This window comes from Rhinolophus ferrumequinum, chromosome 25, assembly GCF_004115265.2.
Source record: "Rhinolophus ferrumequinum isolate MPI-CBG mRhiFer1 chromosome 25, mRhiFer1_v1.p, whole genome shotgun sequence".
NCBI lineage: Eukaryota > Metazoa > Chordata > Mammalia > Chiroptera > Rhinolophidae > Rhinolophus > Rhinolophus ferrumequinum.
Genome location: NC_046308.1, coordinates 32,920,598 through 32,935,140, shown reverse-complemented (window position 1 = coordinate 32,935,140; position 14,543 = coordinate 32,920,598). Strand labels below are relative to the sequence as shown.

Here is a 14,543-nt window from a genome sequence, read left to right as displayed (position 1 = left end):
TTGAGGTTTTGCCTGTCTTTGGGATTCCATGATTCCTTACATTATATGTGGGAAGGTATTTGCAGGGAAATCCGTGGGCGGTAATTTCTGAACTGCCAGAGTCTTTGCTCCCACGATACTCGTGCTGGGAGCCTGTGGCTGACCTGCTCAATTCTTCAAAAAGATATCAAGCTCCCCAGACTCTCCGCTTTTAATTTAAAATTTTAATTTATACTTTTCCATGGATGATACTGAGACAGACATGGCCATGAGTAAATATGTCAGGATAATCTATTGGATGGTATTAAAATGGTGTGTGCTTGGGAAACATTTTAATTTCATCTCACTCACTTCTTCGCCAACTATAATGGACAAATCAGGAGGCTGAATTTTAAAGCTGTGTAGGATGTGGAGGAAGAGTCGGCAGAGTAAGAGCCAGATGACAAATAACTGAATTGTTCTGGGTGGCTTTGAATGCACCCCTGACTAGCCACAAGGCATGTTCTGAAACAGCTGTCTAGGACAGGTAGGCAGGTGTGAAAGCAAATGCCCTCATGGCCTTTCACGACACCACATGGAATTCTGCACCATTGGCGAGGACCAGAGAGGCTAGGAACATGGGGCTGGATACGGGGAAAGGAGAGACTTTTGTTGTTTGTACTTTAAGAGACACTTTTCTTCTTTACCCAAGGGTTCACTGCTTCTGAAATGACTTTGTCTTATGCTATAGCACTACCTTTTAAGACAGCCACAAAAGAAGAAAGTGGAGAAAAGGAGGCATCCCAAAGCCACACGATGACTCCAAATATGAGCTGGCTATCCACTCATGACTTGCTCAGTTCTGTGGAGCGACCCTTTGCTACAATATGTGCTTGTCCTTCATCTACCCTAAAATGCACCCTTACCACTGCCTCTGAACAACTGTTTTACCAGCTAATGATGTCTCCTTGGGTTGGGAGTGAGGCCCTTGGAATAATTTTCACTTTCCCTTAGCATCCCGCAGTATGTGTGGGGTAAGTCTCTCGTAAAGAAATTCCATGTATTGCTCTGAAGCTCTGACCTAAAGTAATCCATTCAGCTGTGATCCTATCCCCATACCTCATTACTCTCATCTGCTTCAGCTCTTAAACAGTTTGCATTTGATTTCGGTAAGGTCTCAGTCAGTTTGAGAATGGAATGTTCTGGGTATCTGGTTCTTCTAAGCTGAGGGTTGTCCTATTTATACAGTGGAACTGCCCAAGACAAGGACACCTCTGCATAAGCTATCAAGGGCCTGGGGGCCAACTGAATTCCCTTTCAGGTGTGCACAATTCTATTGATTGATCTCTCAATTATGTATTTTTAGAAATACAGCATTTTACCAACCACTGGTCATCAATCTAGAAACCAGCCCATCAACCACTGTGTCAACACACAGTGAACGAGGCCTGATAAAAATACAAAGTTAAAGTTATCTTAGTGGCTTTAGCTGAGAAAATCAACCTTAGAGGGAAATGAAATCCTACCGCAGAACTCTACATAGGTCAAGTACAAAATACTTTTGAAGAGTGAGAAATTTTCAGAAAAAAAAGAAACTCTCATTAGACGTGAAATAATTTATAGGCAAGCTGGAAAAACACTGGACCAACATGCTAGGTAATGCTTAAAATGTAAATCTCATTTTATTTCTGATCTAGTAGCCAGCAGAATTACCTGTCTTGAAATGGGCTCAAACAACCCTAAATCAAATCCATTCTTTATAGATTTGAAAATACATAAAGAGAAAGCTTTAGAACGCCTTGGAAAATGATAACCAAATGCATTTGTTATCACTTGGTTAAACTAACACACTTCCACATAACAGAGGTTGAGTTGTGTTTTTCCAAGTAAAACAACAGAGCTCTCTGACAATAGTAGTACAGCAGGCTTTGTTTAAAGAGTGTTCACTATTTGGCAGGTGAAGTTCTGACTCTTGTACACTCATTACATTATTCAGGCTCATAATAACATTGAATAACACTAGGAGTGGAATATACTCATCCTACTTCACAGATGAGAAAATGGCGCTTCTGAGAGGTTAAACCAAATGTCTGTCCTAGGATCAGCTGTTAGTAAGTAGAAAAGCTCTTGTCAGTCTGGTGTCAAGGTGTTCCCTTAGCACCACAGTATACTATCCCTATAATGCTCAATTTACATATGTCATCAAAACTCATAAAGAACTCTCATCTCCCACCATCATTCTCAATATTGTCAAGATCCACCTAGGTGATCCATCTGGCCTCAGTTAGTTTAATCCCTCATTGACAAGGGCCATAATTGCACGTCATGTACAGTTTTCTGCTTTCCATCATGTACAGTTTTTTCCATTCCAGCTCATTTGCGCAAGGACCTCATTAAGACTGCTAGTGCATCAAACCCACTGGGTTCTACCTATTCATCAGCCCCTCCTATCTTCATGTCTCCTTTTAATCAATTGGTTTTTAATTCCTTTAATCCTTGGCTTGTTCTCCCTTGCTCATCTGGCATACTCCAACATTGGATGAACCCAGCCATCCACACTGCCTGCAGCTGAGCTGCTGAGCAATGCTAGAGAATATCCTCCAAGCTGGCACAGTGTCATCACTATAAATCCTTGGCCAACAACTACAAATGGGACCTCAGCATTGCCTGAGAATCGTAGTACATTTCCCCGGTAATTTTGCTCTCATTTTGATGCAACAGCTATTTCACTTTTCCTGCACCTGCCTTCCCTTCTCCCCTACTCTCCCACCAACCTTCATCCAATAATGTTGCCCTCTATTTTAGAGAAAATCGAAACCATTACTCAGTAGCCTCCTTACTTTCCCATAACTAGGTCCACAAACATATCTGCGTTTCTATGTTTTTCTTCTTTTGTTATAATACAACAGATGAAGGACCTTCCTTTATGTGCTTCAAATCCTGTACTTTTTCACCTCTACTGTATTTTTTCTCTGTCAGTTATCACCTTTCTCCTGCAGGTGAGAGTTGTTCTCATTCAATAAGATCAATCTCATTAGTATTTACTTACTTACGTAGTGGTATTTAAGAAGGCTGGTTCTTGTCTTATTGACAGTTGCATCTCCAGTGACTAAAATTGGGCTACTCAAAGTGCAGGGTCCAGCACATCAGCATCATTACAGAGATTGTTAAAATGCAGAATTGTGGTCCCTACCCACTCTTAGGGAGTTAACAAGATGCACAGGTAATTTGTGGGCATATAAAAGTTTGAAAAGTTTCAGCACCCCGTAGATATTCATTAAATATTTATAAAATGAATAAATAAGTTCCCAAGTGTTTTTAAATAAACAAACAAAAACAAAACAAAAACTCTTTGGAGAGGACATTGCCCTTTCCGACTTCATTTTTCTTTCCACCTTTGCTGCCAACATCTTGAAAGTGTTGTCAACACTTCACTCTCCTTTCATTCCTTACTCCCTTCCTTCACTCTGGCTCCTCACCTCTCCCTGTAGATATAGACCCTCTTGTCACATGACTATTCTCTTAAGTCTACAGGGATATATAGTCCCTTCACTAGTTCTTCTGCCTCTTGTCCTGCAATTGTTCATTCTCCAAAAGAAGCCCAGTAAATTCTTGTGAAAGACATCATTTAAAACATGGCATGCCTCTGCTTCAACCTATTCAGGGATTCCCCATTATACCTAGAATAAAATGCAGACTTTTTAGTGTAGCCCTGTACACCTCCTGAGTGCCATGCAATCTGCCTATCTCCTCATCTGCTTTGCTTGGGCCACTCTGGCTTCCATTCTGTTCCTTACCCGAGTCAACCTTTGTTCCAGGAATCTTTGTCCAGGGGCTGGGCATCTGCCCTGTCCTCTATCTAAAATGCTCTCTGTAACCAACACGTACTTGGTGTTCTGCCTCAGTTTTCAATGGTAGAATGATTTCCACTTCTTCAGAAAAGCCCGTTTCTAGATTGAGTAGGGCTTCCTATGCCATCCCCTGTACAAGACAGTTCTAGTGGTTGCCTCATTTCAGTTTGCAGTAGTATAATATATAGGTATTCTGGCAGTTTGCTGACTGCGTACTGCTCTCTCAAATCTGAAAGTACTATGAGGGTAGAGACAGTGATTCTCTGCTCAACATCTTATCTCTAGGGCCTAGTAGAATGTTTGGCACTTAGTAGGTGCTTAGTAAATATGTATTAAATGAATGGATGAGTGTACACTTTTTATTGTATCTATGAATGTGATATGGTATCTTTTTAATGCTCTGGTATTCTATCATTCACCTGAGATCATAAGAATCTTGAAGGCAGGCACTGTCTCTTATGATGATTTTGGTTACTATTTTTATTTTGGCCTTGCCTCTGTCTCCTTGGAAAACTGATAAAGTTATCTTCCCAACACACCCTGTGAATTTACGAAGTGACTTGGAGTATGGGAAGAGGCCAGCTCAATCATTCGTTATTTTGTTCGGAGAACGTTCTTCTGCCTTTTTACCTACCGTTTGTTTTCATAATTATGTTTAGCTACCGATACTTTCCCTTCTATTACCATGATGGGAATTCTCCTCTCTCCTCCCACAGCGATGCAGTTTCAGCTCCTCATTTGTGGCTGTAAGCAATTTCCACCTCTCTGCAGAGCCATCTTTCCACATAAATCACTCCCTTCATTTTCCTTCACATATCAGATGCTCTGCTCTGAACTGCCTTCAGCCTGGCTGCCTCACTTGGGTGGTGAGATGCGTGAAGTCGCTCTCTGTATTCAGGAGAGCCCTTCCAGTGCTGGTAGGGACAGGAAGTTACCCTTGCCTGCTTCAGGACACACTGAGCACTGTTCTGATGGTCTCATATATCATCGGCTATGGCTGAAACCACAACACATCATCATCCTGCAGCTGATTTTCTGCTTCACATAACACCGTTTTCAGGGTACTCCACACCTTACTTGGTTTTGTTTTAAATATTCTACTGCCCCAAGGGCCCTCATCCTGCATGCATATGATATGTTTTCTCCTTTTCTCTGGATAACACCCTTCCCTCACCCTCACACACACCCTTTATGTGTGTTAATGAGATTCTCGTCTCCAGCTGCTGTTAGTGTGGCACCATCGTCTGGTTAGGAACAATGTGCAGATGCCATGTGTCGGGCAGCCTTCGAAATCAGTCTCATATACCACTGAAATACCAGGGGTGCCAAAAAAAATGTACACATTTTAAGAGATGTTATCTATGTATTACTCTTCGAAGTTGAATTATGTTAGCAATATGTAGTATGATGTTTGCTCAAAAGTTAATCAAATGAATGCTAATGTCATTCATTGTATTACAATTTTAATACAGTTGTTTTTCCTTTCTTAAAATGTGTTTCCTTTTTGGGGGGACCCTCTGTATTTCCATCCTGGACAGTCTCTAAAAAGCTCTAATCACTACCCACTCTTCTAGGCTTTCATATCTATTATCCACCAATACCTTATCAGCAAATGCTAACTGTTGCAGAGTTACTACTCTCTAGTTGAATTTTTGACTATCTGAATCACAAAGTTTTCTCTTGCATAACTTTGGGAACTTGGTGATGCTCTAGAGTTGGCTGTATTTGTAACTCAGGAAATCACTGAGTAGTTAAAGCTTCCCAGGAGAACAGCTTCTTGCAATTTAAAATACTTTGGGAATTGATCTAAAAAGATTTCATTTTGGCTAGCTTCCTCTCCTTTCCTTAAAAAAAAAAAAAAAAAAAAAAATCCAGTTATTATTGGTTTTTGAGTTCTCTAAAGAAAAATCTTCCTCCCACTTTTCACACTGGCATTATTAATATATCTTGATTCACATCAGTTTCTTAAATTCAATTACCTTTCAATTTGTGAAAAAAAGGCAAATGATAAAATGGCAAAAAACAAACAAGAAAAGAATATTGTGGGTAAATTTTAAAAGGACACTTAAACATTCATTTTGGAGTTTTAACATTCAACTCTGTTACTTTTATCAGCATTACTTAAATTGAGCATTCTCTAGTAGGTCATTTTAAAGGCAGGGGACAGAGGTGGGGAGAGACAGAGTCTCAGGAATTCCCAGGGGTAACATTATTTTAAAATTTTTATATATATAAAATCATAAAACTGTATAAGTGTTTTAATCTTACCCTTATTTGACCCAGAAATCAAAAATTATAAATCATACACGTATATAACCATTAAAGTTAAAATCTGCAATATTAATTTAATGGATGATGTTTTATGGTAGTTAATGTCTAACTTGCAATGTGAACATAGTACTGACTGCTGTAAGAACGTCACTGTTGAGTTCAGCGTGTGCCGTATGACAACCAAGTTCTTCCACATTGGTTCATTCAGACTGCGGGAACCTTTATTTCTACAGTGGACCCTGGCAGTATTCAGCTTTCCTTGGCAGGAATGCTTTGCTAATACAGTACATTCACCTCTGTATTTTTCTCATTAGCCCAAGGCAGTGAAAGAAGTACTCTTTGATGCCATGGTAATAATAGACACAAATCTGAACATTTAAATCTAATTGTGGTCATAGCACATTGAGAATATGTATATATTATATTTTTCCAGAGTATTATAGAAATGAAAATACTAAATTAAGAAATCCTAATAGAGAAACAGTGTACTGTGTGTGTGTGTGTGTGTGTGTGTGTGTGTGTGTGTCTAACTCACAGAAACACACATATACATATTTCTCCAAGGACATCTACCTTACCTTATGTGGGTTCTTTCTTTCCCAGTTTTATTGACATGTAATTGACATATAACGTCATATATATTTAAGGGGTACAATGTTAGTTTAACGTGTTTATTGCAAAATGATTACTACCATAGCATAAGTTAACACCTCCATCCCATCATATAATTAACATTTCTTTTCTAGGGTGAAAACATTTAAAATCAACTTTTGCAGCAACTTTCAGCTATATAATATAGTATCCTTAGTTATAATCTTATGTGGTTTCTTCTGATGCCAGTTTGAGAAACATTGTCCTACATCTTTTGATTATTATAAATATGTATTGATCACTTATGAGATGCCAGGTAGACCACGGGGGGATGCTGGTAATACAAAATGAAGACCACGGACAGGGTTCTTATTCATGTGGTAGTTACAGCCTGACAAATAAGTGCATAAATAATTAAATTCAGTGTTGTAAATTCTGTGAAGTGTGGTATATTTAATATTAACATTAGATTACAAAGAGAGTGGAGATTTAGAATGAAAGTCTGTATGAGAGATTAAATTTTATTTGCCAATGTCCACTCATTCAGATAGAGAGGCATGCAACATATTTTAGGTATTATCACAATAACAAGGGTGGAAATCTAAAGCCATTTCTTAGTTAACTTCAGCATGTCAAAATGCCAATTGTCAATCACTTGAACACTAACACCTATAATGTTATCCATATAGGAGAGACCATTTTCATGAGGCTGTTTTAAGAGACTTGTTTTCCAGCTACCCAGATTATCTACATGTGCCTACAGCTATCTGTGTATGTGAGGTGTGACTTTCGTTTTTGAGTTAGACATGATTTTCAGGGGTATATCATATTGCATACAGATTTAAGATTGCAAAAACTTCAACATCTAGCACGCAGGAAACAATGGGTCATTTTCTGACCACTTAGTCTCAAATATGATCCCAGTCCCCGTGGCTCTCTCCATTCCTCTGCTTTACTTTTTGTCACTTAGTCTCTGAAACTAATATGCTTTACTAATATGCTTTCATTGTCTCACTGGACATAGCTTCAAGGGGCATGCCCCTTTCCTAGCATTCTCTGCTCTTGGAACTTTTCTCTAGTATACATTAGACACTCATTAAATAGCTGTTGTCAATCATGGCACTTTTAAATTTTGTATTTGCAGAGGCAAAATATAAAAATAAAAACAAAAGGACTAAATACAAACAAAAAAATTATAACTAGCTAATTTCACTTTTCAGGAAGATTTTATTCTTTTGATTAATTTCCGGCCTATTTCTTGTCTGGTTTCTTTAAAGCAGAGGTTCTCAAATGGGGGCCCTCGACCAGCAACACTGACCTCACCTGGGACTTTGTTAGAAATGCGAATTCTCAGCCTACCTCCAAACCCATTGGACCGAAAGCTCCTGGGAGTTGGACCCAGGCAATCTGTGTTTTAAAAAGTTCTGTAGGTGATTCTGATGCACGTTAAAGTTTGAGAACTACTGCTTGAAGGCATGCATTTGCCCTACCTGTACCTCCTCCTCAAACAGAACAAACCACCGTTCATCCCATAATCAGCGGCATTGGAAATGACACTTTGCCTGCAGAGTCTCTTTTCCCCAATGTCTTTTGGGCATCTCTTTGCTCTTTCTGATTCTTATTTTCACCTCTCCTCACAGATAAGTAAGTAGCACTGGTTTAAGAATGTACAAATTAAGAATTTGAAATAACTTTCAAATATCTTTTTTGTTCTGTTAAACTATTTTATCCCTTATAAGGAAATTAAATTAGTACCATAAATGTGAGGGAAACTGATTGATTAAGGCCAACCAATTTTGGCTCGCTTTGTTACTTGGATTCTCAAGCCACAAGTACTTTCTTTTCAAGGAGCATACCACAGCTGTCAAGTACAGAAAGTCTACAGCCAGGCTGCCTAAGTTCAAATTTCCTGCTCTGATAGTACCAGCTGTGGACTTTAGGAGTCCTGAAGCTTTCTGTGTTTCAGTTTCCTGATCTGTAAAATGTGGATATTACTAGAGCATATCTCAAGGGGTAGAGATGAAGATCGAATGATTTAATATATGGAAAGTTTTTAAGCTGTGCCAGGCACAGAATAAGCACCATATAATTGTAGACATTACTTGTGATAGAGTAGTAATAATTTCTCTTATGAAGGACCAGTAGGTAGGGTTAACTTGGAATGTAAGAATTTTAAATGCCTTAAAGTTTTCAAGAAATCAGGAAGTTGACACTAATATTTCTCAACTTTCCTCTTGACTCTTCCTTATTTAACATCGAAAACCCCCTCCACATGCTTTTTGTTAATGAGAGTCCAGGACACAGCCATAAACAGCAAGGAACGAGCCAGGTTTGAAAGAACATTTAAACATATTTTTTAAGTCCTCCCCTAAGCTCTTCTTACTGCTGTTCAGAGGACAGTGAAAGAGCCCTGTTGTGATGGAAAAAGCAAGAAGCATTGACACTACACTTTCTTCTGAAGCACAGAAATGTTATGAGGAAAATAACTGTCCTCCACCAACATCCTCATTCTACCCAGTTTTCTTGATCATTTGTTAGGCTTTTGAACTGTACAGACTCAGTGATCCAACTCTGCTTCATTTGAGACATGTTATCTATCCAGTTATGCCTCTATTTGCCCTCCATGCCCACTAATGAGGCCCATGTTTGAGAGCAGATAAATTCGGCCCTGGTCATCTATGTAGTGTTTGTCTAGACCTACTGGAGGGGTACACGAAGCTTTCCACAGGCTGTGTGGCTGGGCACTGAGGCTGTGTCCTGGCCCTCGCAGGTAGATTTGGACTGATGTGTTTCAGAATTGACCTCTGCCAGGCTCTGTGGTTATTTGACCTGGTTGCATACACCCCAAGCTGCAGTTGTAGGTTTTATACAAGAACACCGATAGGTTTAAGGCAATATAGTTTAATATCTTAAGTTTTCTAAAATCAGTCTGCCTGAGATAGTGCCTGAGATTAGATTGTAATTTCAGTTGTCCTTTCTGACTGCTTCCACTTTACTAATTGTCCAGGAGAGAATTTTCCTTTACCTTCTTTGTCACCTTTGTCACCCAGCTATTATCAAACAGAGGCTCACTCTTGAAGGAGAGTCCACCAAAGTGAAGCAGAGAAGTACTGAAGGTACTGAGCACATTATTTCATCAGAGCTAAATTCATGCCAAACCTGGTGCCTTCTGTCTTGGAAGTAGAGAGAAAGAAAAAGATGTTTTCTGACAGAGGACAGTGGAATTTGGCATATTAAAATAAACAGTATTTCAATTTTCCCCTCATTTCTGAGTGTATTGGGTTAAACAAGGTGTTTCTAAGTGAAGAAAGTAACCTATCTTCAATAGTAATTTGATAAGGCCTTGTAAAACATTAGCAGTATACTGTCCAGATATTGAGAAATTGAATGAATTTGATACTGAGTTACAAAGCCCTTTGCCAGTCAGGTATTTTCCAATTCATTGCTTTAAAAGAAATTCAAGGAAGAATTAATTGAATTGTCAGCTGTGAGATCATTAAAATGATTTTTGAAGCTATATTATTACCATGTGATTTTTTGTTATATATTTTGGAAAAAGTTCAAAGGATTGACTGACATTTCTATACAAGATTTTCATTTCCATATCCTTGCTTATGTGAACAGGTTTTTACCTGAAATAGAGTCATACTCTAATATTCCTTGCTTTAGGTTTCTCTAAAAGCAAAAATAAGAATAGGAATAGAATTGATCCTTAGCTCTATCTAGCAATAATGGCATTTATCCATGGTATAATTTTAAAAAGCCTCATCTATCCCACTAAGAGCTATATTTCCAGTAAAAGCTTAGTTGTTATGTTTAATTATTACTTAACAACATGTACAATATATTTATATCATTTTATCAATATTATCCTCGTAATGATAACTCATCCTAAAAGAAAATGTTACTCAGAGCTTTATGGTCACAGAACATACAAGAAAGTTAAATTTATATGTAAATATGATAGTTGATCAATAAAAGATTTTCAAGCATAAAATATTGTATCAGGATAAGATCTTGCAGAGGGTATAATGGAAACACAATTTCAAGTTTAAAAAAGAAAACGATACACATTTTATGAGTGTTAAAGAAAAGCTTGTTCATGAATGTTGAAAATAGATAATCATGAGTATCAAATCACTATTATTTATGTTTCAAACGTCATTTATATTTAAAATGTGAAAATTTTTCACAGACCAAAAGTTCATTCTTTGCAACTATAATTTAAATTATGTCAGCTTAAAAATGTGCAAAGCGTTACATAATTGACCAGAATAAAAGCAAAAATACTTGTTTGCACGTAGTCACCTGGGTTTTTGTGAGTCCAGGGACTGGAAGATGATTCTCTTTACTCCGCCCCGATTCACCATTCATTTTCCAGACTGCCAATTCCTGGAATTGTACAATTGGCATTTTATCATTAGGAGTTATTCAAACAGGGAATTGGGCTTTACGAAAATACAGTCATCATTAGAAAAGATTGCACATTACCTCTTATCAGTCATTTACAACTGAGAGTGAACGAATGAGTTTATCATATTTTTTTCCTAAGAAATATTTTTGAAAGTTAAAAGCAGGGAAAGTCCATTGGGGCTTTAGTCTTTTAAGTGAAATGGAAATTATCTATAGAAGGAAAGTTGTGGAAAATCAAGTTAGGGTCCCAGGATATGAAGGAAACAACATGACTTCAATTTTTCTTTTTCAATGACACACCTTTTAAGGTGGGAGTCATTCAATGATATCTGAATTATCAGTATCTTATGGTGAGTGCAACTGAGTCTCCCAAACTCATCTCATTGATGTTAGACTTACCTAGAAACAATTATAAAATTAAATCTGTAACTACTGGTGTGCAGGGATGCCCGTGGTCAAATTAAAAGGAAAGCTTCATAGAAATGTTAGACTATGGTTCTATTTCAGGTAAAAACAAATCTATACAACCTTTGTATATGTGAATATATACCTGTGAGGATAAAATGTGGAAGGAGAAGTAATAGGCCGTTACCAAAATAATGACCTGAGGGAATTAGGAGGTGGGTGGGGATGCAATGATCAGCTTGGCCTTTATGCATCTTTGTATTATATTTGTTCACATGTTTGTTTTACATTTGTAGTTTGAAAAAAAAGCAAGTAAAGATGATTTAAAATAGAAGAATCTCTTCCTGCGTAATTTGAAAGCACCTAGTTACCACCTCACTTCTACCACATCGCCGTGGGTACCAGCTGCATAATAGGTGGACCTGTACATAAAAAGACCTCAGTGATTGGAAGCTAGTCTTATTTTTATTCCTCCTACCGACCAGGGAGAGTACCTCACTAGACTGGCTGTTTTCCCCTTTCAACAAAAGCTGTCATTTTGGTGTTCCAGTATCACTCTGGTCCCCTGACCTTTCAGGGTATGTCAGGCTGGTCACTTAGCCAAAGGAAACAGCTTGTCCAAAATGTGTGTGCTCTCTCCTCCACTGCCAGTGTCTTTGGCATTCTGCCCATCTCCTAGCCCTGTCAGAAGGATCTCTGCTCTCAGTTGAAGTGGGATCAGATGTGATGAGGGATGGTGGTCTTTTTTCCCTGTCTCCTCACCTGGAGGCACTGAATTCACATTTCTTGTCCCCAGAAGGCATACCTCCTACCTTCTCTGATAGGACATTTGAGGGAAGCAACCGGGCTGTAATTGACTAGAGTGTTGGGTAGTAAATGGACACAACTTTAACCCTTTAACCATGCCCTTCATTGCAAACCCATATTTATAAAGGATTCCCTTTCCCTAATTTCCTATTTACAGGTTCCATGTTCCTGGAGCACATATGAGACTTTTCTTCCTGACCAACAGGCATATTTATTTCTGCATTAAACTTAGCTTGCAGGTCATACACACCAAAAAGCAAATTCCATTTGCCTCCAGTTGTTGAGAAGAGTAGGTGAGAGGTCTGACAGTAGAGGTCAGCTCTTCCCCTTGATGATAACCTAAATAACATCAGCCCCATTGTTTTCTCTGATGGGATAGGGAGAGGAGTGTAAGAGGGAGGACGAAACCTGTCTGACCATTTTCTTCTTCCCGCTTCTGAAATCTTAAGAGGTAACTATGGCTTCCTTCAAAACTGTTGGCTTTCTAAGGTGAATTGTACCAATCCATGTTATAAATTGTAGTTTGCAGGCATTGGGCAGCTCAGTGGTACAAGGAGGTTATCAATACCAGGAAGGTTTGCAGGTAAATGTGTTCAATTTTTGACTAACAACAGGTTATGTATTTGCTTTGTGGATTATCTGTAACCTATTTGAAATACTGATCCACTTTCTCTCCCCTGTGCCCCTGGGCCACTTCTCCCACAAGGTGCTAAATGTGCTCAAGAAATATAAACTAATTTTCATATAAACCTAGGGGGAAAATAAAATAGAAAGCAAATATAAGACAATGATATTCACATAATATGTTCCTAAATCAAATAGAAATGATTTTGCAACATCAGTTCTTCAGGATGATTCAGGCCACTGTTACCCTATACTTTGGAAGTATGATCAATAATTGATTGTTTTCTTTTAGCACTGGGTTAGGTTGTTTCATTTATTCCTTGAAATGCAGCCACTGTATTTATAATATAATCTCTCAACACTCTCTCTTCCTTCCTTCCCCCCTCTTCTTCCTTCCTTTCTCCCTTCCTCAATATTCCCCATCTCCTTCCCTCTCCTCCCCTCTCCGCACTCCTTCACTCCCCACCATGTCCCACAGGTGTACCATAGATGACCGAGTCACGCGAGTAGCCTGGCTAAACCGCAGCACCATCCTCTACGCTGGGAATGACAAGTGGTCCATAGACCCACGTGTAATTATCCTGGTCAACACACCAACCCAATACAGCATCATGATCCAGAACGTGGACGTGTATGACGAGGGCCCGTATACCTGCTCTGTGCAGACGGACAACCACCCCAAGACCTCCAGGGTCCACCTTATTGTGCAAGGTGAGTCACAGCTAGATTTGCGGGTTTGGGTTACTGTGAATGATGGTTACTGTGAATGACGAAGCATAATCTCAATCTACTTCTACTCACATATGAAGATACAAAAAGGCGTTTTCCTCTGTAAAATCCAGATGAAGCATAAATCCAGGATTCCTTCTCACCTGCTGGCTTCTTGACTGAGAATCTTCATAAATGTTCTCAATTTTATTTCTGGTCCTTCAGTTTTTAATAAGTTGTTTGGCATGGGCTAGTAGAGATCTCTTAAGTTACTTAGCACTCTGGAGTAGGAGCCAGTTATATTTTAAAAATAGATACGGTGCCCACTATCTGTGCCTTTGAATATTTTTCATAGTCTTATTTCATAATCAAAGGTTAATAATGCTGATGTGAAGTCATGTGACTCATGGCTACTTTTGCGTAGCTGGTGGGTGTGCATGTTGCAGAAGGGGTCCTGAGTGCTGTGTCATCAGGTTCTCTCCGGCATTGCTGCTGTGCTGATACCTCTCTCTTAGCCCCACAGTGGAGCCAAGATCAAAAGGGAGACTAGTCAAAATGATATCTCTAGGTCTACATTGGAAATTAATCTATATAATTAAAAGGTGTTTGTGTGTGTGTGTGTGTGTATTCCCTAATATACTCTCGTACTCTCTCTCTAAAAAATCTGAATTGGTATAACCCAGGCATAGTATTTAACAGTTTTTCATTCAAATTTCACCTTGTAGGGGAAAAAAAAGGCGGCTGAGGAAATGTCAGAATCAGATATCAATTATTAAATATTAAAAATTAGAAACACATTCAGATAGCACTTATGAGAATTTGAGAACCATTTTGAAATAAGGCAGCAGTACAGATGAACTTATTTTGACCTGCCCCCAACTAACTGCTTTTGCCCCACCTCCCATCACTATGTAA

The 14,543-nt window shown here is 38.7% G+C and overlaps 1 protein-coding gene across 9 annotated transcripts in view; it reads left to right on the top strand.

Moving 5' to 3' along the window:
• OPCML (opioid binding protein/cell adhesion molecule like) overlaps positions 1–14,543 on the top strand; it is a 1,259,174-nt gene that overhangs the window by 983,866 nt on the left and 260,765 nt on the right. For all 9 annotated transcript variants that reach the window (XM_033098500.1, XM_033098502.1, XM_033098493.1 and 6 more), the window contains one exon: positions 13,399–13,631. In XM_033098500.1, coding sequence (XP_032954391.1) covers positions 13,399–13,631 — 233 coding nt within the window. The remainder of the gene's footprint in view (positions 1–13,398; positions 13,632–14,543) is intronic.